Source organism: Euleptes europaea, chromosome 18 (genome assembly GCF_029931775.1).
Source record: "Euleptes europaea isolate rEulEur1 chromosome 18, rEulEur1.hap1, whole genome shotgun sequence".
In the NCBI taxonomy this organism is placed as follows: Eukaryota; Metazoa; Chordata; class Lepidosauria; order Squamata; family Sphaerodactylidae; genus Euleptes; species Euleptes europaea.
The window spans coordinates 39,181,525-39,205,962 of NC_079329.1; the positions used below are offsets into that span (position 1 = coordinate 39,181,525).

The following is a 24,438-nucleotide window of genomic DNA, read 5'->3' on the forward strand; positions in this document are numbered from 1 at the left end:
GTCAGGCGGAGAGAGCGTGACTGGCCAAAGGTCCCCCGCCATTGAGCTTCCATGGCAGAGCGGGGGATCGAACTGGGGTCCTCGGGGTCCTAATCCAACCCCTCCACCATGCAAAGGGGCTTACTTGATCACGCCCAGTTCTCTTGATGGTCAACTGCTTCGAAAGCCGTTGGGTTGAAAGGCAGAGAGAGAGAGGGAAAGAAACCTTTTCTGCAGGCTGATCTGTGTGTGTGCGAGAGAGAGGAAGGGGGGGGACCAGAGGCAGAAGCTGCCCCTGGCCAACAACTCCTGGCTGCCCTCTGTGCGCTGAGAAAGGGCGGGTGCCACCGGGCCGTCGTGCCAAGTCCTCGGGGGGCCGAGTGTGCCAGGCGCTTGGAGAAGGGGGCGGGCGGGGGGCTGTCTTTCAGAGATGCTCCTGTGGGCAGCAGCGGCCTTAAGGGGCCCAAGGGACGGGGGGGGGGGGAAGGGACGGGGCGGGCAGGAGGGGGAAGGTCTCCCAGTCCGAGAAGTTCAGCAGCGGCCTCGGCTGCCCGGGGGGGGGGTTTGAGCTCCCCCCGGCAGTCTTCAAGCAGCGGGTGGGGGGCAGGAGCGGTGGTGGGGGCTACGCGCCCCGACGCGCCCCCAGCACGCCGCCCGCCCCGACCCACGGGCCGACGGACGGACGGGGCGGCCGCGGCCCCGAGCGGCAGCTGCGCGCAGGCGGCAGGTGCCGCCTGCGCGCAGCTGCCGCTCGGGGCCGCGGCCGCCCCGTCCGTCGGTCGGTCGGTCGGTCGGTCGGTGGGTCGGGGCGGGCGGCGTGCTGGGGGCGCGTCGGGTCCGCCCCGCGGGGCGTGGGGGGCGGGTCGCGGGGCGGCTTTAAAGGGCGGGCGGCGCGGTGGGGCCGTCGGGGCGCCTTGCCTTGCCATGCCCTGCCGAGCCGGGCGGCGGGATGCGCGGGCTGCGGACGTTGCGCGCGGCGGGGCCGGCGGCGGCCGCCTGGTGCCTGCTGCTGCTGCAGGCGCACGCCTACTTCGGGTCAGCCCGCCTGGCCGCTCCGGGGGCGCGTCGCGGCGCGGGGGGCCCCGGCCAGACGGCTGGGCTCAAGGGGGGGGGGGATCGACGGCGGGGCTTCGGCGCCACCCAGCCCGCCCGCCCGTCCGTCCCTGGGCCGGGCTCGACGGCGGGGCTTCGGCGTCGGTCTCGTCTTGGCAGCGCGCTGGGAAGAAACGCGGGGCTGCCTTGGGCGTCAAGGGGGGCGGGCGGGCGGAGGGGGGGGGGCGCAGCGCACCCCTCGGCGCGGCTTTCTCACTAACCCGGCAGCGCGTGAGGTCTTAGTTCCCAAAGGATTCCACGCAGACCTCCGTCGGATGCGCGGTGGGCAGGGATGAGAAGGGCCCTTTCTGGAAACCGAGGGCTGCCTTCATAGGATCGCAGGGTTGGAAGGGACCGCCGGGGGCATCCAGTCCACCCCCCCCCCCTGCACAATGCGGGGCATTCACAACTACCCCCCCCCCGCACACCCCCAGTGACCAGAAGATGGCCAAGATGCCCTCCCTCTCCTCCTCTGCCTCAGTCTTGAACTCCAGGGGTTTGACAATATACTCCCAAAATCCAGGCTTCTGTATTGTAGTTACTGAGCAACCTCAGTTTTTGGTATGTACTAGACTGGTGGTTGGCCTTACTTTTTTTTTTAATTAAACCTGATGTTTTCCAGGAGCTCCACCTTGCCTCAGGTATCAAACCCTTTTTGCTAAGTATTGGAGTGATGCTAGTGAGTATTTTGTGTGTGTGCGTGCAGGACAGCAGGAGTATGTGTTTTGTGTATGTGTGGGATTCTTATTCCACATCTAAAGATGGGGCAATTCTGTCGCTCAAAACTCAGCTTTCCATTTTGCAGAATAGTGATAACAATTTGTCAAATCATGACAAGTTATTGAATTTACTGGCATTTTTAGTTTCACCGAGTTCACCTTGACCAGCGGGGAAGGGCCGCGCTGGTTGGGCCCCTGGCAATGAGAGAGCCGCTCATCGGTGTGCCCTGATCCTGCAGAGGTGCTTTATCTGCTGTCAATACTGTGGTGACTTTTGCGGTATGTGGATCATCCCTCTGTTTCCTCAATAACTACATGAAATGTAGTATTCCAGATTTAAAAACAACAACAATTCACCGCGCCCATGCAGTCCTAGTGTTGAAGTGCCATTCATGAAGAGAAATTCTGCAAAGCCAGGTCAATGGGAAATAACTGTCAGCATCTGAGGCTGTGCAAAGTTTTCTACCTCCTTGGCAAGGTCCTGCAAACCAGGCACTTGTAGGGAATTGATGCTGAAAGTGGGTGCCCTGGGCTGGCCCAGGCAGATGATGCAGGAGGGGAGCGGCTATGGTTGTGAACTGAGACGGGCTGAGGTTTTTGCCTACAAGACTGCATGGTCCTTCTTCCTTGCTCACCCGCAAGTGTTAATGTGGGACTCTATACTGATCTACCTTAAAGGGTTGTTGTAATAATTAATGCATAAGCAGCGCTTTACAAATGCAAAGTATTTGGTTCTCTCAGGCATTAAATGGGTACTAGTCCTGTGATTGCAGGGCCAGGTCTGTTGCTTGAGGCTGTTTGAGTGTTGGTACATTTGCATGGTGTACTCAAAAAGAGGCAGTCTCTGTTGATCTTCAGAAATCATGTTGGCTTCTATGTGAGCAGGCAGCTTGATTGGCGTTCAGCCCTTAGGAGTTAGTAGAGGTGAAAACCCACAGCTTGAGTTGTGTGTCAACATGACAGGTATAAATTGCTCCTAGGCTGATGTTGCCAACTGACCTGAAAAATGGGCCTGGCCTGTTTTAATGCTGTTACAGAACAAGTGAGACTTTGGCCTTTTATGCAGGGATGTTTCCCCGCAGTCACCCCCGCCGACTGCTTTGGGGCTTCCTTTTGATTACGTATGTCTTTCCCAATCGTCAGAGGTTGCCTTGCTCTCCCCGTGCATTTTGCCCACATTTTCCAGATTCTGGCTAAAACAGCAACTGGAAAACACGGACAAAACAAGCTGAGAGAGCGAGGCGACCTCGGAAATTTGACGTTGCTTAGAGAAGGCTTAGTTTAAAAATCTGCTTCTCCCCCAAAAGAAAATTTCAAGGCAGGAACAGCGTGGTAATTCCAGGGGTGTGAAGATGCCCATAAGGCATAGGACCAGTGCGTGAGCCGCAGGTATTCTTAGATTAACTGGCTGTATTTGAAAGATCAGGGGCAGGTTGTTGGTCTTGAAAATGAAGTCCCTTTAAAAAACAACATCAACCCTGTCCACATCTGTTGGGATGGCAGAGCTCTTGCGCAAACTCTAGACAGTCCCTCTTTCCCCTTGGGGGGTAGTTGGTCTTGGGGAGCTCTGCTCTGAGGCTGTGAGCTCTCTTGGGGGGCCCATGGTCCGTTCTGCAAGGCATCCTGGTCTCGCAGGGCAATTTGGCAGTCCCGTTTTGCCAATTTCGCCGACTCCTGGACAGGAGAAGGCACGGAGGGAGGCATTTGTCCTTGCAGGAAGTGCCCCCCCCCCCCTGCAGCTTCTACGAAGCAGAAGGCGATCTTATTCCCTTTTTCTCCCGGCTATCATTTCCTTAATGCAAAGCAAATATTGAATATTGCCTTAGGTGGATTTGGTTGCTTAAGGGAGCTACAATCTTAACAGCAGCTGTTTTCTTTGGGTCGTTAGAACATTTCACCCAGCTGTTAGTGGGGGGGAAAAACCGGGCATCGTTTCCTCATTTATTACCCAGCACTGTCACAGCTTTCAAAGTATGTGGAGAACTCCGGGGTTCCTGCAAAACTTACGAGGCGCTCAGTCTTTTTCCAAAAGCCTGTCAGCGGTAGGAAAGCTGCTTCTCTCTCTCCCCCCCCCCCCCCTGGTGAGAAGGCACAGCGGCGTGGGGTGTGCTTTGGGTGGATCTTCGGTTCCTGTGGGATGACCCAGGGGGGCTGCCAGGGCTCTGCCTGCCCAGATATACACAATCAATTTCCCAAAATTGGGTGTGACACAACAGTGCTCTTCTGTTGACATGCAGGGCTTTGTTAGCAGGCAAGCAGAAGGACCCCGGGGGGCACCCAGATGAACACCGGGGTTGTCTTTTGGGGTGTCACTCTGCGAAGCCTGAGCCCAGGGGGCTGCTTGAAGTGGGACACCAGAGTGGCTCAGCTTGCTCCCAGCCACAGGCATACTTTGTTTGGGGTAGCAAAAATGCCTTGAACCAAAAATTGCTGGGCTGAAGGGCCACCTTCTCTAGGGAGCTGTTGGGCTGATCTTGATGTGACCACCCCTATCTCTGGATTCGCTCTGCTGATCACAGGCTCTTAAGATTGATGCCTAATCTGTGAGAAGGGTGGTAACTCTCGCACAGCAGTGGAGCTAGGGTTGCCAGCTCTGGGTTGGGAGATGCCTGGAGATTGGGGGGTGGAGCCTGGGGAGGGTGGGGTCTGGGGAGGGAGGGGCCTCAACAGGGTATAATGCCATAGTCCACCCTCCAGAGCAGCCATTTCCTCCAGGATAACTGATCTCTGTAATCTGGAGATCTGTTGTAATCCTGTGAGATCTCCAAGCCCTACCTGGAAGTGGGTGATCATAGGTGGAGCACTTGCTTGTCAGGGGTTGCACGGCCCAGGTTGCACAGCTGCCGTCTTCCAACAGCAGGGTGAGGAACGGGCTCTAGCGAAGACTTTGGAAAGCCACTGGCAGAGGGGGCCACATTGGGTAGGGTGGCTCTGTGGTCTGGCTCCATTGATTGATTGATTGATTGATTTTATTAGTCTTGTATCCCAGTCTCCCCAGCAAAGGAAGTTCATAGTGGAAGGATCCTGGGTTACACCTGAAGAATGGGAGGCATACGGTTCATATGTAAAGCTCCCCCATTTGTAGGGTTGCTAACCTCCAGGTGGTGACTGGAGATCTCCCGCTATTACAAATCATTTCCAGGCAACAGAGATCAGTTCACCTGGAGAAAATGGCTGCTTTCGAAGGTGGAGTCTATGGCCTTATACCCCATTGAAGTCCCTCCCCTCCCCAAACCCAGCCCTTCTCAGGCTCCACCCCCCCCCCAAATCTCCAGGTATTTCTCAACCCTGAGCTGGCAGCCCTACCCATTTGTACCTCCCCTTCCAGAGTGGTGCCATGCTGCCATAACATTTATTTATCGTATCTGTATGCTGCCATTTAGTACATGGGAGAGGCGCATCTCATTTAATTAAGCGTACCCGGTGTGGGCTACAGGATTCATATTCCTGAGCGGGTTATGACACAGGGCCTCTGTCTCTAGGAGGAGGCTGCAGCCATCTTTCTTTGGAATGGTAATTTGGAAATTTACTTGCTTAACAATTAACCGGTTTCACTCATTGGCCGGAAGAAGAACTCTGTGTGGGCGACAGGGTGGGAGCATTCCATTGCTGGGCCAAGGGTAGGCGATAAGCATCTCTCCACCGGCGCATTATGCCGTGGCTAGAGGCCTTTTGGCTCTGTGAGTAGGCATGCACAACGGGTCACAGGCAGTGATGCACGCCATCGCCCGAGGGCAGGTTTGTGTTGCCAGGCCTGGCAAGTGCCCATCTTAGGAGTGTGGTGTGTACAAAGCAGTAAAAGTCAAGGCTTTTACAGGACAATCCTAAGCAAACACCTTTCTAACACCCTTGACTTCCATGGACTTTAGATGGGTATAACTCCGCTTAGGACTGCACCATTAGAAGCAAATGGTTTCTGTGTAATTCTGCATCTTTTCAGGTCACTTGAGCAGATGTTTCGGTCTGTCCCATTGAGCTTGATTTTCTTTGGTCTTGGAGAAATATGGTCCCTTCTTGCATTTAACAGGACAGCGTCCATTTTGCCAGATTCTTATGGTCATTTTACTTTTTAGCTGAGGCAGCTGTCGTGTTTCTCCCAACTCAGTGTTCAAATGGGTTTTCTGTGTTTTTTCACTAACTCCCTTCTCTTTGGCAATATACTTCTATCTATAATCACTTTTTAATCTTGTCTTTCCTCCAAGGCATGGGGCTCTTTCCTCCTAGTAAGATGGGTTAGGCTGAAAGATGGTACTCGGGCCCACATTCACCCGATAAGCCTCATACATAGTGGGGATTTGAACCCGGGCATCCCCTCCTGCCACTCTAACTACTACCCTGCACTGTCTCGGTTTATGGGAAGAGCTAGCAGTGCTTTTCCACACTCCAGGAAAGTCATTGCTAGAACAATGCAAAGTAAGAGACTTCTGTGCCTTTTGTTGGGCTTTTGTTTTTTTTAGTAGACTATATAGTGTTGGACCATATTCAGCAAGTGCCTTTGCTAATGGATACCTGCTGCTCAGTATTGCAGGATAAGTTGTAAACTTTAAAGAAGTTCAAATTCTTTGTTTAACTGTGGTGCATGATTGGTGGTTATTACTGTTTGCATTCCATGGAAGGCAAATATTGATCTGAGTATGTAATAATTATTCTTGCTATGGTACCATCCAATGTAACCTTCCAATGCATTTGTCTCTGGAAAATCTGTAAAACAGCGCATTATTTACAAATTTTCATGGTCTGTTCAGTGAAACAAATCAGTGATACCACATGAGTAGAACTGGGTTTTCCTTAGGAAATCTTGGCCTTTCTGTCATGCTTCCTCACCATCTTCAATATCTCTGTTATTTTATTGCTCACTCTTTGGGATTGGTCATTCCTGCTGTCCTTCATGCTTACAGGTTGCTTCCACATGTAAGTTTTGATCCAGTCCAGCATCCAAACGGAAGTGCTTTTCTGGGTTTTCTCCTGCTCTTTACTGAACCTATTTTGATATGATCTTTGGGGGGAAGATTACAGTCACAGAGCATTTGCGCATTTCTTGCATAGGAAGGTGCACATTATCCACGGTCCTATCCATGTTGGCACCATTTTCCTTGCAGCAACCCCCCCTAGCAAGCATGCAACTGCTGTGCCACTGGAGGACTTTTTTTACTTGTTAAAAATTGGTAATAGCTGTTGTGGTACAGGATTATAACAACCTACTGTCACAATTTACTACTTCCTCTAAATTCTCAGACTGAGTGTTCTAAAAGTTGCTGTCCCTGCTTGTTGCTAAAGACCAGGACAAGCTTCATCCCAGAAGCATGGCTGTCAGTATCCTATGTTTTTGAGACAAAGGCGGCTACAGAAATGATAAATGCACAGGTCTTCTGATGCTTCTGACATTGCCATTACCTTATTGTGCCAAAACCAACTGCAATCCACCTGAAGGGTCTAGGAGAGGCCAAACTGTTCAGATATTTTTTTGTTGTTTAGGGAGAAAAAAAGTATGCTATAACTCTTGATTGTTAGCCCAGATATTGACTCATAATAGCAGAATACTTCCTAGAACAGCCTTTGTAAACTCACAATCTGATGAGCTATGAGCAAATAATAAACATGCATGTGTAATCCAAATAAAGGCTTCACACCCAACTATCTTCCAAGTTTACAGTAGGAAACTGAAACCACTAAAGATTAAACACTGCAACCGACAGCAAAAAAAGGACCCCGTTCTGCAGTCCCCACCAGCACACGTGTATTAGAGAAGGGATCTTTTCTAACAATCTGTGACCTCAGGGTGCTTAGAAAGGCTGCACAGGTTGTGGTTCCCACCGTCTTGAGTAGGGTTATGCAGTTGCAGGCTTAGGTCCTGAGATTCCAGTATTGGGATTCGTTTTTCAGAGTGGCAACTTGAAGCCTTGGGGCAGTCAGCTGCCCCACACACTAGGTGGCTTCTCGTAAGTCCCCCATGCCTGCCTGCTTGTGGCCACTAGTGTGCGTGTGAGTTGGGAGGCAACGTGGCACCAACAGTTTCCACTAAAGATTCACATTTAGCACACAGTTCCCGTGTGGTGGTTGTGAGTAGCCTTTCAAAGCCTCACAATTGTGACTGTGCAGACATTCACAGATATTGGGTGGCACAGTTCATATGGGTGTGTGAAAGTGCTACCATTGTGTAGCTCTGGTGTGTGACATCACCAGGTCATGTCTCATGATGTAGGGTTGCCAGCTCTGGATTGGGAAACACCTGGAGATTTGGGGAAGGGTTCGGTCTGGGGAAGGGAAGGACCTCAGCAGGGTATAAAGCCATAGGGTCCACCCTCCAAAGCAGCCATTTTCTCCAGGGGAATCATCTTGCTCATCTGGAGACCAACTGTAATAGTGGGAGACCTCCAGATGCCACCTGGAGGTTGGCAGTCCAACTCATGAGACTCAGGGTTTGGTGTGCCTAGGACAGGGGTGGGGAACCTTTTTCCTGCCAAGGGCGATTTGCTCATTTATAACATCATTCGGGAGCCATAACCAGGTGTAGATCTCCCAGCGCGGGGGGGGGGGGGAGAGGCTAGGGTTGCCAGGTCTCCAGCCACCACCTGGCAGTTAGAATTGAGTTGAGAGTTTGTAAATCCTGGTTCAAGGAGCTTTGTCTCCCGTTGATTGAACGGTGTGCTGATGAAGCCGCTGATGCGGCGGTGAAAACGTTAAAGTTAATCCGGACTGCGTTTCACAATCCGTTTATTTTCATCGTGTTTCCTATGAACTCTGTACATTGAAGCCTTTGGGACTTGCTTAACTATCCATAAGAAGACTGCTTGAAGACTCCTCGAGAGCAACTTATTACCAATTTGGTTATTGTTGTGTCTGTTGTTTGTGTTCAATTGCACCTGTCTGTTGCACTAAACTGTGTTTGCATTCACGTTGTTTTTGGTACTTTTCTTCCTCCTACCACCTGGAGGTTGGCAACCACAGGGGAGGCCACGCAGAGAAGGCCTGGAGGGCACCCCCGTCCACCCGCCCACCCTCCACCATCCCAGGCGGGAGGGCAGCCAGCAGTGGGCCCCAAGCAAACGAGTCGCCAGGGGGGCGCAGCCGGCAGCTGATCTGCAGGGGAGGAAGGAAGGAAAACAGAGAAATGGAGGGGGAGAAAAAGACGTAAGGAGACAGACAAAGAGACGAGGGAGAGAAAGGAGAGTGACAGAAAAAGAGGAAGAAAAGAGAGAAAAGCCTCCCCCACCACCACACACACCCCTGCACGCTGGCCCCGCGCAAACAGCCCTAGGCTCCCTGCCTCCCCCAACACACACACACGGCAGCACACACAGCCCCTCGCGACTGGGCTGCAGCCTCCACACCCTCCCACCTCCCCACCCTGAGTTCACAAAAGGCCCTCCAAGCCCGATCGGCTCCCGCGCGCATGTTCCACCACCGGGAGCCACTGGCCTCAAGAGGGGCTCACAGTGTGTTGCGGCATTCCTGCATGCCGCGATTGTAGGGGGCAGCCTTGGGGGAAGCGTCCCTCCCCCCACCGACCAACAGTTGCCGAGAGGAGGTCCAAAGGGTGCCACAGCGCACCCGCAAGCCGCGGCCCCAGGAACACCCTTGGGGAGGGCCGCACTGTTCTGCGCCTCCACGGCTGGGCCCTGGAGCTCCCGAGGGCCACTGAAAATGTCCTCTGGGGCCGCATACTGCCCCCGGGCCGGACATTCCCCATCCCTGGCCTAGGACCTAGCAACCCCATTCACGAAAGAAAGGAGGTGTTCACCATAGCAATGGAGTGTTTATACAATAATCGGTTTAAATTATGAGTGGAAAGGTACTGACTGGAAAGTAGGAAACATTTATTATGATAAGCGTTGTCCCACAGTGAAATCGGCTGCCTAGAGGTGGTGAGCTCCCCCTCACTGGCAGTCTTTAAGCAGAGGCTAGACAATCACGTCAGGGATGCTCTAGGCTGACCCTTCATTGAGCAGGGGGTTGGACCAGATGCCCTCTATGGTCCCTTCCAACTCCATGATTCTACATACCTCTCCCCCTCAGAAGTTCCCACATAATTGGAATTACTTGCAGGAGGCCAAAGTGAAGTCCTTGGGGGCAATTCTTACTCCTTTCCTTGTAGAGAGATCTGTTAGATCTTCTCTATCTGCAGGGTTTTTTTGGGAGGCTGTTCCTCTGGGCTCTGATCCTGCAAGGCAAAAGACATCCTGAATGTTAAGCCAGCAGTAGCAATTGTTGGAGTGGCCGAGAATCACCAAGAAATGTAGCTGTGCTTGCTTCCCCCCCCCCCATTCCATGTGGGATTAAAGCAGCTGCCCATTGTGCCTCCAAGGTTTCTCCCCCCCCCACACACACACACACTGTACATGCTTACTGTTAGTGAGCTTTGAGGGAAGAAGGGCTTGTTGAATGAATGTACAGCAGGGATGTGTTTGTATGCGGGGGGGGGGAGACATTTGCATCTGAGGTGTGGGGATCTCTCTGCTCCCTACACAGGTAAGGATTTTCTTTGCACCCCAGAGAATTAGAGACCTGAATCAGTATTGTGTCCTCTAGTGGACAGCATGTAAGGCTTCAGCATCTCCCCAGGTATGCCTTAAGCATATCCAGAGGAGGGCTAGAGAAGGGTAGTCCTATGCAGCACATCTCATCTGAGATAGCCCAGGCTGGGGTGAAATACAGTGCTTGGGAGAACTGTGACCGGCTGCAGACTTGGCTGGTATTCTAAACTGTGCCAGGGCTTTGTAACAATGGTAGGAGGAACTCTGTTTTTCACTCCCATTGAACACAATACTGATGCCAGCATTTTTTCCAGCATAGTGTGAAGGGGGTGGAATGTTGGCCTGAGGGTGCTTAGGATGCCAACCAACAATGCAGTCATGTGCAGAGTTACTCCAGTCTAAGCCCATTCATTTCATTGGGCTTAGACTGGAGTCACTCTGAGTAGGATTGTGCTTTTCATCATGTTCCTTGCCTGGCACTGCCCTTTTCTGGCTTACATTGGTGCAGCATTCGCAGGGAATGGTATATCTCCATGCTACTCAGGCTTGGTGTTTAGCTGGCATCTTGTGCAGTTTCCAGACTCTCCTTAGAATTGTGCCATTAAGTCCTTGTGTGTGTGTGTATGTGTGTGTGTGTGTGTGTGTTTGTCTCCCAGTCTTGGCATATTCACTGCAATATGTTGTTTTGAGTCATCCAGTAAGATTCTAGAAGAGATCAGTCTTTTTCTGAAATACACTGTAGGTATTTGGAATTGGCATTTTTCATTGGTTAATTTCAGATTACCCGGACTTGCAGTTTCTTGTATTCTTGAGCCTTTGGGCTTGCTCTTGTGTGGTGTTATCCCAAATTGCGGAGTTATCAATGTGTACTTGTGAACCAGTTCTGTTATCTCTCTGATGCTGTGACTGAATGGCCTTTGCTCTGCATTCTGCAGCTGAAGGTAATCTAGGCCCTGTCAAAGTGTGAATGTGCAGGTTTTGGAACCCCAGGTGTCAAATCTGCCAAAACCCCACCAGGGCATTCAGCTTGTTGGCATCTGGCACCTGTCAGTTCTGACAGTAGTTCAGTTTCTAGAACTGAAAATGTCTCAGTTTGATCACCTGGTGTCTGAGTTGCCTTTTCAAGCGTTGGTTCCTTTTCTCAGAAATTTCTCATTGCATCCCAACACAATCTAATCTGTAATAGGAGAATCGGTTCATGCTCACATGATGGACACGGCCTGCAATTTCCATTCCTCCCTCATACTGGGTTCTTGTTCTTAACGTACAGAAGCAACTTCACTGTGTGTGGATGCCAACTGTAATGCATGATAATCCCCCCCGCCAACTTTAACCATCTGCTCCCAAGGGCTGGAGGAAAGGTTGCTTTGAGAGCCAGCATGGTGTAGTGGTTAAGAGCAGTGGTTTGGAGAAGTGGAGTCTGATCTGGAGAACCGGGTTTGATTCCCCACTCCTCCACATCAGCGGCGGAGGCTAATCTGATAAACTGGATTTGTTTCCCCACTCCTACACACGAAGCTAGCTGGGTGACCTTGGGCAAATCACAGTCTCTCAGCCTCACCTGCCTCACAGGGTGTCTGTTGTGGGGAGGGGAAGGGAAGGTGATTGTAAGCCGATTTGATTTTGCCTTAAGTAGTAGAGAAAGTTGGCATATAAAACCCAATTCTCCTTCTCCTCCTCCTGTATGTGGCCAGCTTGAACTATGGGGCATCTGGGCAAAACCAAGGAGCCATGCTGAGCTTCTCTGCATTGTTTCAGTTTTAGCAGATGTACTGCGGAAACCGAAGAACCCCACAGTCTCTGGAAAGGGCCGCCTGTCTCCTGTCTTGGGGCACCTTTTCTACAGGCTTCAAAACCAGCTCTGTGGTGCAGTCAGAATCACCCACTGTCTGTCATTTAACTGACATATTCAGAGTCTGATGTCATAAAAATAAGTGTATTTGTGAAGGTTGTGCTACATATGCAACATTCAATATGCTAGTTCTGTTGGCAAAACAAAAAAGAAACAGCCCTGACAGGCATTATTTGATCATGTGCCAGAATTATTTTTTTTAGCACTGAAGCATCATTAGTTAAAAGATGATTCAGAAGAAGGAAATGGGCTTGAGTGTCTGAAAGTCGCAGGTTCAAATCCCCATTTGGCTAAGAATTGTTGGATAGTTGCTGCAAAGACCTTTTTTATTAGATGGAGACGGGAAGCAATGTAGTGATTTATTTTTACAGAGTGGGTGAATTAACTAGCACATGAGCCAACTGGACTGTCAGCTGTTGCTTGTTTGGCTCTGGTGTAATTTAAGAGTAATTAAGAGCTGCGTTGAGTCAAGGGGAAAGGAGTACAACTATTTTCACAAAATAAATTGGTCAGGGTGATACACTTGGGGAAAATGGATTTCGGGTGAATGCCCTTCTGAAATGAAAAAGGATGATCAGGTTAATGTCAGTTGTTTTAGGGATGGGCAATTCCATGGGATCTGGATCTTTCCTTTCGTGCTGAGCAACCCATGGGCATTTTTGTGCCTGCATATTCATAACTGGCTTAGTGCAGGTGAAGATTTGTATGTGTGAATGAGCCATCGGATGCCTAACTACTGGGGGAAAACAGACTCTGGGGTTCAAGTCCATCCAGAAATGACACACTTTTATCTCGAAGTGTCCAGGGTCACGTTGGTCTATTATTTGATATGTTCCTGATTGAGGACTGGCTTCGGAGACTGACAGTTCCATAGCCGTGTTAGTCTGTTGTAGCAGAACAAAACATAAATCCAGGGGCACCTTGAAGACTAACTGCGTTTATTCCAGCTTGAGTTCTTGTGAGCCAGAGCTCACTTTTTAAGATGCAATGCCGTTGGAGCTGAGGTATGGGGCTGTGACTCAAGAAAGTTCACCCAGGAGCAATGGCTGTCAGTCTTCACGGTGGCCCTGGACTTCGGTTTTGGATTGGAGACAGATGCCCAGTGTGGCCCTTTTGAGCCCTAAAATCAACTGATCTCTGGACTGGGGCCACCGTAGATAAACTTTAGTATCTCCCTTGCATCACCTCAAATGTGGCGTTTTCCAGGAACTGGTTCTCGCATTCATCTGCCCCCGCATTAAGGCCGGGTCTACCCATGCAGCAGAATGAAGTGGTAAAGTTGAATGGCAAAGTTGTGTAGTGGTTAGAATGTTAGACAAGGTTATGGGAGTCCTAGGTTTAAATCCCCACACCACCATGAAGCTTGCTGTGCAATCTTGGGCCAGTCATGCTTTTTCAGCCCAACCTACCCAACAGGGGTGTTGTAGGGATAACCACTCTGAGCTTCTTACCGAAAGGGCAGGGTAAAAATGTACAAGACAGCTAGAATTCTGAGGTGGCAGCGTTGGTAATACCATGTCAGATTACAGGTGGAGGGTCATATTTCAGTGCTCCCTCCAAAAATTCCCACAAATACAATAAATAAATAAATAAATAAATAAATACATTAGGGAGTGCTACTGTAGCACTTCTGAGGAGCCCCGTGGCACAGAGTGTTAAGCTGCAGTACTGCAGTCCAAGCTCTGCTCACGACCTGAGTTTGATCCCGACGGAAGTTGGTTTCAGGTAGCCGGCTCAAGGTCGACTCAGCCTTCCATCCTTCCGAGGTCGGTAAAATGAGTACCCAGCTTGCTGGGGGTAAAGGGAAGATGACTGGTGAAGGCACTGGCAAACCACCCCGTAAACAAAGTCTGCCTAGTAAATGTCGGGATGTAAAGTCACCCCATGGGTCAGGAATGACCCGGTGCTTGCACAGGGGACCTTTACCTTTAATGCAGCACTTCACTTGTGAAGCTAGTTTTCTGCTTACAGGGAATTATTAAAATAGGGGAGTTTGGAAAATGCAACTCCTCACCTGTACCTGGAGAAGGTATTTGTTTATTTTATTTGCTTCATTCTTGCCCTGCCATACTTCCCAGTGGGAACCCAAAGAGGTTTACATCATTCCCCCACTTCATCTTCTCAACAACCCTGTGAAGTGGGTTAAACTGAGAGGGCATGTGACGTGCTCAAGGTCATCCAGTGAGCTTCCAGGGTAAAGAGAGGATTCAGATCTTGATCTCCCAGATCCCAGTCCAGCAGTCTAACCACTACAACAGACTGGCTGGAACGGGGTCTTCTATCACCTTTGGACTCTGCCATCTTATTTGAACCTGATTCTGCTGCATATGTATACCAGAGAAATCAATTCACAGGGTAGAACAGCTAGATGCTGCAGACCAACATGGCCACTCTCTGAAACTATCTTCATTGAAGGCAGCACTCTGCCTCGTGGAGTGGAAATCCATCAACCTCACAGAAAAACTTGCACAGATACAAACTGATATTATTACAATGCGCATTGTACCTCTGCATCCGGAGTTCCTTCCTTCCCCTCCCACCTTCTAACTGGGATTTCAGGATGCAGAGAACTCCGTTCCAACTCATAACTGATAAAGGGAACTTTTACTCTTGAAAACTCATACCCTGAAAGTTTTGTTGATCTCCAAAGTACTACTGATCCAAAGAAATCAAGCTTGTGTGAACCAGACCTCAGTTTCCTTGGAAGAAAGCATTCAGACAAATACCCTGTTCTATGTGTGCTAAGGTGTTGGCCTAGCCTAGGATCTGGGAAACCCACTCTGCCATGGAAAATGTTGGGTGACCTTGGGCCAGTTGCACAATCTCAGCCTTGACCCTGGCAAGTATTTGGATGGGAGACCTCCAAGGAATACCAGGGTCGTGACACAGAGGCAGGCAATGGCAAACCACCTCTGAATGTCACTTGCACTGAAAACCCTACGACTTAACAGCAATGAATAAATAAAGAAGCAGTGATGCACCTAGCTTTTAAGACCGAGTTCTCTCTCCTTTCCCTCCCCTAGGCTGACCAGGAAGGAGGCGTTAATTCAGTTTCCTCTGCTGGGGCCCTCCACAAACCCTGCTCACGGGAAGGCTCACTTGAAGCAATGCGACTTACTCAGGCTGTCCCGTAAGCAGAAAAGACTCTGCCGGCGGGAGCCGGGGCTGGCTGAGACGCTGCGGGATGCCGTCCGACTCGGGATTGTTGAGTGTCAGTATCAGTTCCGCAACGAGCGCTGGAACTGTAGCCTGGATGGGCGGACGCACCTCCTGAATGAAGGTACACGTGGTAGGCTGCCGACTCTGGAAATCCCAAAGAGAGCAAGAAAGGTCCATCGTGACCCACCCCCTTACTTTAGGCACGGTGTCATGACCTCCTGATAGTACCCTTGCCCTACCAAACTTACCCTGTGCACTGCCAATCAAAGCCAGCCCCCCCCCCCAGATCGCCACTATTTTTTTTCTCTTGGGATTTCCCAAATCCAGCTGGACACCGAGGGATATGCATGACTCGACTCTCTGGATTTCACTCACATTGTCTGCATCCAAGCCATGCAGTGAATCTCCAAGCCATCTCTTGGTGGTAGTGAAGCCTGTAGGTGTGGACACTAGGACTACCAACTCTGGGTTGGGAAATTTCTGGAGATTTTGGAGGGGAGTCTGGGGAGGAGAGGGACTTCAACAGGTAAACATTACCATGGAGTCCACCTTCCAAGGCCACTTTCTCCAGGTGAGCTTCTGTCTGTAGCCTGGAGATCTCCAGCCATCACCTGGAGGCTGGCAACCCTAGTGGACACTGGTACCTCCCCGAAGGAGGAGAGGCCATGGTGCAGTCGAATGCATCTGCCTTGCATGCAGAAGGTCTTGGGTTCAATCCCCAGTGTCCCTTTTTAAAAGGATGAGGTCACGGGCAATGGGCAAGACGGATCCCGGAGAGCTGCTTCTGGCCAGAGCAGACAAGACTGACCTTTCCAGTCTCCACCCCCCCCAGCATCCTTCTCCCAAAGAGTAGGCACAGGGAGATATGAGCTGCCAGCCTGTGCTAGGTGGGCACTGCCACACACAGGACGGAGTGGATGCCAGCAAGCTCACCAGCCAGGCCATGCTGGTGGAAGCCTGCATGGCTCCGGTGGCGTCTTTCCTCCCTCTCCCCGTTTTTCTCAGCTCTGAGTAGCCAGCAGCAGGGAACAAGGCCTGGGCAGGAGGTAGAGTGTGGCAGTTCTGGCCTGGCCTTGGAGATGGGGAATGAAGGAAGCCCCTACCCACTCCCCCCCCCAGGCCTGGGGCAGTGGAGAGAGCTGAGGGTGAGCCAGGCTGTGTTGCTGCCATGACCAAGGGATGCCCGGTCCAGGGTGGGGAATACCTGGAGATTTGGGGGGCGGAGCCTGAGGAGGGGAGGGACTTCAGTGGGGTATAATGCCATAAAGTCTACCTTCCACAGTGGCCATTTTCTCCAGGGGAACTGATCTCTGTCGCCTGGCGATCAGTTGTAATAGTGGGAGATCTCCAGCCACCACCTGGAGGTTAATAGAAAAAAGAGACACCACTGTACTGATTCTATATAGTTAGGAAATAAGCACAGGAGTGACACAACAATGTAGTTACAAAATGCAAAAAGATTCTGTTGGAAAAGTCACCCATAATAAGCAACAACAGTGCAAAAACAATGGGTCTAACAAGATCCTATATCTATAATAGTAAAGTCCAATAGTCACCCCGTGTCATCGTTGGAAAACAATATTTCTTCTGCTGAACTATTTTGAAAATACATACATCAGTGATTATTGGACTTTACTATTATAGATATAGGATCTTGTTAGACCCATTGTTTTTGCATTGTTGTTGCTTATTATGTGTAACTTTTCAAATAGAATCTTTTTGCATTTTGTAACTACATTGTTGTGTTGTTCCTGTGCTTACCACCTGGAGGTTGGCAACCCTAAATGCACACCTCCTACAGTTGCCAGGTACCCCCTGGCCAATGGGGGGAGGGAGGGTAAAGTTGCCAGATCCAGGTTGGGAAACTCCTGGAGGTTTCGGGTTGGAGCCCAGGGAGGGCAGGGGACCTCAGTGACGTCAAGCCCAACCTCCCAAGCATCTGTTTTCTCCAGGGGAACTGAGCTCTGTAGTCGAGCTGTGATTCTGGGGGATTCCCCAGGTCCCATCTGGAGGCTGGTATCCCTAGTGCCTCCCCCCCCCCCGGACAGGGGGAGGGGCTCAGAGCAGAAGTCACCATTGTCATGAGTGTCTGGTGGGGGAGGGGGGCCTTCCACCTCTCCACATCAGCTGCTTCCCAGGCTGCCACTGCCACCATGACTCAAGACACAGTGCGGGGTGTGTGTGTTAAGAGCCCCTGGCCAGCCCCCATCCCTCACCCCCCCTGCACATGCACAGCCAGCCCCCCTCGCTCACCTTCGAAGAACAGCCAGGACAGCGTAGGAATCAGAGTTTTAGAATCAGAATCAGAATTTATTAATACAGTCGACTGACCAATCCACTGTCAGTACATCAAATTGTCTATACCCAACAGTGCTGTACAGCAGTATTACAATTGCCTATACAATTTAAGGTTATAAAATTGTAGAGTATTTTAACAGTCTTTCTCTAGCAAAGCTCTGCGTATTTTAAAACCAGCACCGCAGAACTTGGCAGTTTTAAACGAGAGCTGTAGAATTTCTCCCAATAGGAGCTTCTTTGCCATGAACTCAGCTGACTCTTCAGGGAATTGGCCAAGCAAGGGGGAAATAAGCTTAGAGAGGACTTCGCAGTAAAATACCAGGGCAGCGCAGGGGTGAGTGAGGATGTCTAGTGCAGGTGGGGGAGTCTACAGCTCGGGGGGGGGGTCCCCACAGTGCAGGATCCGAAGTGGCTGCCCTGCTTGCCTCTGTAGAATGTAGACTGGCTTCCTGGTCTGAGCAACTGGCAGCCCTAAAGCTTTTAAAGAAAGATGGTCTTCTGCCGAGGCTTTCCGGTTGCCCACTTCTGGTGTGTGTGTGTGTGGGGGGGCCCTCCCACTGGAGGGCCCGCCATCCTGCCCCGGATGTCTGGACTGACAAGAGAAAATTCCAGGTCCACAAATGATGTCGTTTGACAACTTGTCCACCTGAAGCCCCAGATGTGACGTAAGGTCTGGCTGTCCCCATGGCAAGTATTATGGGTTTCCATGCTTATGTCACATCTGGGGTTTTGGGTGGACGTGATCTCACACAGCATCATTTCTGCCCTGCAAAATCTCCCAGAAACGCTCATCTTAGCACTGTTCTAAGCTTGTACATCAAAACAACTGGGGGGGAAAAAGGGGGGGGAGAAGAAACTCAACCTGTGAGTAAAAGGAAACTGAAGAGGTTTTTTTTTTAATATATATTTTTATTGTTTTTCAGAAATTACTATACATCTCATTTGACAATACATCTTATATATCAATCCTTGAATCAATAAAAAATTAAAAAGTTATTAGGTGTATGTCTTCCATATTAAATACAATTAGTTATAATTGACTTCCCCACCGACTTCCTCCCTCCCTACATTAATCTGGTATCTCCTTTGTATTAATATTTTCTAATCCTAATAGGTTATTATTTTAATGTTATATTTTCCCCTTATTTAATACATTTCAATAAGTAATATTAATATAATATTAATAATATAAGGAGAAAAAAGAAGAAATTATTAAAGAAATAAAAAAACAGAGACAGAACAAAACTCATTGACATAATTTTCTCCAGTCACTCATCTCTGTCAAATTATAATGGATTAGATCTTAAGAAACTTTATTTACCCCAAAATAAAAAAGTAGTTTAATTTTGTTATTCCTCTATTCCCCCCTTTCCCATATTAAGAGTCAAATTGGTATTCTTCCGGCTTTCCTAGCCCTTCTTTTTGTACTTTTTCTTCTGTCTGGTGTTTCTGTTGCCATCTGTATGTTTTCTTGAAGTGGCCTCTTGTCTATAACAATCTTCACCCATTGCTCCTTGGGCTGTTGATTCTTCTTTTTGTATTCCTGTAGTAGGGTCTGTCAGCTCATTATTTCTTGTCAAAAAGTTTTTGATATCTTCCAGGGAGTTGACAGCATGTTTAACCTGTTTGTAGGTGAAGGTAAGTCCTTATGGTAGTAACCAGCTGTATTTTATTCCCTTGTTTCTTAATATCGCAGTAAAGTCTTTATAGATGTTTCTCTTTGCAATCAAGTGACGAGGGATGTCTTTGAGAATTATTAACGGTGTATCATCTACACTTAGATGGTTCTCCAAGTATATTTTCATAATGATGTTTTTCATCCTGATGTCAAAGAAGGAGATCAAGATTTCTCTGGCTGTTGTTTTCTGTACTCGAGTTGACAAGGGGATTCTGTATATTTTATTTATTGCGTGGTTTAATTCTTGTTCATTTAAATGAAATATATGAGCAAGTGATTTATGATGGTCTCTCTGGTGTCCCCAAGTCAGGCACATTACATATACGTAGGTTGGATTCTCTCAGTTTCAGATCCAAAACAGCTAGTTGGTCCTTCACTCGCTCTTCCTGAAGTCGTATTGCTTCAATTTGTTGTGCTTGAGATTTCATGTCCATTTTAACTTCTTTCAATTCTCCAGTGATGTTTTTAACTGTGAGTTCCATCTTGTTCATGCCATTTTTCATTACTGTAATTTAAACTTTTATTTCCTTGATCTCGTTTATTATGCCATCAAATTTTTGAGTGATAATTAAAGTAATTTGTATAGCTGACTGTTCTTGTTGTATAGAAACCTGTTCAAACTTCTTCTTTAATAATTCCGTTTGTGTGGCCAACATTTCTTGTATCTTTTGATGATTACTTTCCATGATTGTCTGTGGCTTTTGTATTTTCCAGACTAGTAAGTTGAATATAAGCAGGCAGCTCCGTGCAAAAAAGCTACTAAGTTGTTAAAAGGCTCTGGCTCGGCTTTAAAACTTATTCCAGGAAGTGTACAAGGAGTTGTAAGGCAGTGGACTTTCCGTCGCTCCCACTCTATGATTAAAGAGGGTAGGATTTATTTTGCTGCTACACTGAGTGGGGCACATCCGGCCCAACAGCCCGCTATGATTTCCTGTCTTCCTAGAAAGACCACTTCCTGAATGAAAATGTGGTTGGAGGACTCTCCTAAGGTAAAGGAATGGAGAATCGAAAGTGAAGGATTTCTCCTCCCCCCTTCTACGCCGCAGCCGCCGATTGGTAGCTATTTATGCCACTCAGTTCTTTCCGATTGTTTTGTTTGCCTGCTAGTTCAGTTTATAGTTTAATTAAGTAGCCTTTTTAGTCGGAAGGTCACATAAAATCCTGGGCAAAGGGGTATAGAGTCTTTAGCCGATCTTGAGAAATTCCAGTCGTTCAAAATCGGATTAGTAGACAAAGGGAGTTGATGTAACTTACTCAGATGTTGGAAGTCGGGGTTCTCTGTTGTTAAATTATTCAATGTTCAGTTAAAGATAGAGGAGATTGGAGCCTATTTCCATGAGACATTCGTGGCGATGGAATTCCTCCTCGGCTGGCGGGACTTCATCCGACCCTCCTCCGCAACAAGTTGCTCTTGTGGGAGGGGGGTGGGAGTCAAACAGCTGTTCTTCGGCAGCAGGGGATTGCCTGCTTTCCGATCCACCATTTAGGATCGGAATCGGGGCTTTTAAAGGCCCCCCCGGCTCAGAACGCCTCTTGGTTCCCTTGAGAGATCTCGGGGGACATGGCGCTCGGATCAGCTCACTACCGGAAGTTGGAAACTGAAGAGGTTGAGCTAGATTGTACATAAAATATCAACAAATATATTTATATTGTATATATTGTTGTATTTTTAAGATGATGTGGCCCGGCTTGAGCTGGCTTGCTGGGGAGGGTGGGTTATAAGTCTAATAAATAAATCTGTTTTTATTATATTGTTCACAAATATATATTAAAAACACTGGGCCTACAATGTAGGCTACCTAAAAAGCATGAACAAATATTAACAACACAGACTCAGTTGTGTCAGTACATAAAATGACTAAATTTAGACCAAACGCATTTCGGCCTTATATAAGCCTTCCTCAGTGGTCATACATAAAACAATTTTATAATACACATCCTGGCATCTATATACATGTTATACAAGACTCTTGTTGATGTTATACACATCCTGACAAGCTTGATATCATGTACAAGGTGTGAGCTGGCAACCATGTTTTAACACAAATGGACTAAATATTTCTACATAAAGCTGCTCAAAACAAAAGGCGTTTATGTATATTTTACCTTGTATAACATGTATCTAAATGTCAGGATGTGTATTATAAAATTATTTTATGTGTGACCACTGAGGAAGGCCTATATAAGGCATTCGGAAATGCATTCGGTCTAAGTTTGGTCATTTTATGTATTGACATCAACTGAGTATGTGTTGTTAATATTTGTTCATGCTTTTTAGGTAGCCTACATTGTAGGCCCAGTGTTTTTAACATATATTTGTGCACAATATAATAAAAATAGATTTATTTGATGATATTTTATGTAGAATCAAGCTCAACCTCTTCGGTTTTCTTTCCCTAAGCCTGCACGTTCCGTACATAACAGTAATAATAATGTTGTGAGGTCCCCTCTTTTTTTAAAAAAATGGCTCACTTAATCCTCCTGACTCGTTCTCTTCACCAGGCATCTTTCCTCACCGTCTGCTGCTTTTCTCCCCCAGGTTTTAAAGAAACGGCCTTTCTCTATGCGGTGTCTTCGGCAGCACTGACCCACTCCCTGGCTCGGGCGTGCAGCGCGGGGCGAATGGAGCGCTGTACGTGTGACGACTCTCCAGATTTGGAGAACCGCAAGGCATGGCAGTGGGGAGTGTGTGGAGACAACCTCAAGTTCAGCATTAGGTTTCTGAAGAACTTCCTGGGCCAAAAGAAGGTCGGGAAAGACCTGCAGGCCAAAGTGGATATGCACAACACCAACATGGGCATCAAGGTAACCTCTGGCACCTGTCAACTGGATTCATATAACATGGTCTGTGTGGGGCTGCCCTTGAGGACAGTCTGGTAATTACAGCTAGTTCAAAGTGCCAGCTCACCTGTTTGTTAACGGAAACTATTCATCCCCCAAATTTCTAGTATTTAAGGCAACAAAGTATTTTAACTTTCAATTTTGGTTTTTTTTGGTTCAGTACCTGTTGGGTGTTCTTGTTAAATGAATCTGCCCTGACCTGTATGGCCCAGGCTAGCCTAATCTTGTCAGATCTCAGAAGCTAAGCAGGGTTGGCCCTGGTTAGGATTTGAAGGGGCAACCTACAAGGAACACCAGGGTCGTGACGCGGAGGCAGGCAATGGCCGACCACCCCTGGCTGTCTCTTGCCTTGAAAACCCTCCTGGGTTGCCAAGTCAGCTACGACAGCACTTTACACCCACAAGGCTGAGAAGTATTTTAACTGTCCATTTTGGAGGTTTTTTTGGTTTAGTACCTGTGGTTGAATGAACCACATAATTTAATATTGGGAGCAGTGGGCACAATTTTCCCCCATTGACTTCATCCCCCAGCAGCCAAGACCAGTCCCTGGCTCCAGAGTGTGACCGGGTGTTTCTATACTCACTGGTTGGTCACCCTGCTGCCAGGACAGGCTTATATTGCCAGCGTTTGATGAACTCTTGGAAATCAAGCAGGGTTGTGATCTGAAGAGAAAAGTGAATTTCCAGTATACTTAAGCAAATCTTTGCCATCCTAAATGCTAGAAATTTGCATGCTTTGCAGGACAAGGGGTCTGAGTGAAAGCTGACATTCTGGGAGGGTAAATTCTCTGCCTGGTACAGCATTCCCATGCTTGGTGGAATTGTTCTGTTTGCCCAACTCTGCCTGTGCTTGAGGAATTCCTCCAATATGACACTTAAAAGCTATGAAGGAAGGAAGGAGCTCCCTTCCCTTCCCTAACAGTGTGCTCTATTGTTGAACTGATCTTTGAGTTAAAAAGTTCTTATTAGGGTTTAAGTCTTAATCTACTCTACTGTAATTTTAAACCCATTAACTCCCCCGCCAAAAAAAATTTCTGCTAAGCACAACCAGTCCTTTCAGCTTTCCACAGGGCTCAGTTGGAGCAAATCACCATTTGTAGAACTCTAATCTTAGGCCAGAACTCTCTCAGCCCACGCGGAGGCAGGCAATGGCAAACCACTTCTGAACATCTCTATTTATTTTTTAGTCATTTTTATAACCCACCCTCCCTGACAAGGGCGGCTCACGACGAACTCGTTCAATAATATAAATACATATAAGTATTTAAAAACAGCATTTAAACAGTTTAAATAGAACAGGTTTAAAACAGTCCAATGATCAGGTTTAAAACAGTCCAATGATCATCTCTTGCCTTGAAAACCCTATGTGGTTGCTATAAGTCAGCTGTCACTTGGCGGCACTTTCCTTTCCTCCACCAATGTTAGTTTTGGTGCTTCAGCCCTGTGTAATAGTAAGTGGTGAAAATGGAGGGCCACTGAGCATGTGCAGAGAATTTTCTTTCCTGTGCTGGTGATGGCTGAGAGGAAGCTGAACCCCCGTGGGGGGATGGGGCTCTCCTCATTCTGCCACTCCAAACAGTGGCTTAGCCACTCTGGTCGCTTTCCTGCTCTTCACTCGCAGGCCTTCCTATGTTGATGCCTGTCTGTCTCTCTTGCCTTTCCGCAGGCTGTGAAAAACGGTCTGAAAACCACCTGCAAGTGCCACGGGGTTTCTGGCTCATGCGCGGTGAGAACCTGCTGGAAACAGCTGTCCCCATTCCACGAGACAGGGAGGCTCCTCAAGTTGCGCTACGACCACGCCGTCAAGGTTGTCAGCACCTCCAACGATGCCGTGGGCCACTCGGAACTGGCGAGCCCCCAGCGCCGTGGCCGCTTGTCCAAAGGACCCTCTGCTCTCCGCCCCACTGACCTGGTTTACATGGAGGACTCCCCACCCTTCTGTGTGCCCAGCAAGTTTTCGATGGGCACCACTGGAAGGACATGTTCCCGCGAGGTCAACTGTGACAGCATGTGCTGTGGCCGGGGGTACAACACCCAGACCCGCATGGTCACCTTCGCCTGCCACTGCCAGGTGCAGTGGTGCTGCTATGTGGAATGTCAGCAGTGCATGCAAGAGGAGGTGGTTTACACCTGCAAGTAGTCACAGCAGCCGCAGGACTCAGCTTGTGCGAGGGAGCGCTGTGCGCGGCACTGTGCTCCTCCTTGGGACTCTCGTGTTTCCTAAAGATAATCCAGAGCCGTTCCCTGGCCCTGGCATTCACAGCTTTGGGCGCTGTGGGTGAGGAGGAGGCACGCTGGCTGAAGCGGCCTACCTGCGGGTGTGGCTCGGCCCAGGATAGGTTCTACC

The 24,438-nt window shown here is 49.0% G+C and overlaps 1 protein-coding gene across 1 annotated transcript; it reads left to right on the forward strand.

Annotated features, from left to right (window-relative positions):
- The first annotated feature begins 928 nt into the window (after window positions 1-928).
- Window positions 929-24,231, forward strand: WNT9B (Wnt family member 9B). Its single transcript, XM_056864713.1, has 4 exons — window positions 929-1,176; window positions 15,140-15,396; window positions 21,791-22,056; window positions 23,758-24,231. The coding sequence occupies exons 1-4, from the start codon at window positions 929-931 to the stop codon at window positions 24,229-24,231; spliced, it is 1,245 nt and encodes a 414-aa protein (XP_056720691.1).
- Window positions 24,232-24,438: the final 207 nt, after the last annotated feature.

Bases quoted from the DNA above. Each gene is read 5' to 3' on its own strand.
- WNT9B (XM_056864713.1), top strand. From the start codon at position 929: ATGCGCGGGCTGCGGACGTTGCGCGCGGCGGGGCCGGCGGCGGCCGCC. The intron at 1,177-15,139 runs GTCTCGTCTTGG...TCCCTCCCCTAG, and splicing joins ACGGCGGGGCTTCGGCGTCG to GCTGACCAGGAAGGAGGCGT. The intron at 15,397-21,790 runs GTACACGTGGTA...TTTCTCCCCCAG, and splicing joins GACGCACCTCCTGAATGAAG to GTTTTAAAGAAACGGCCTTT.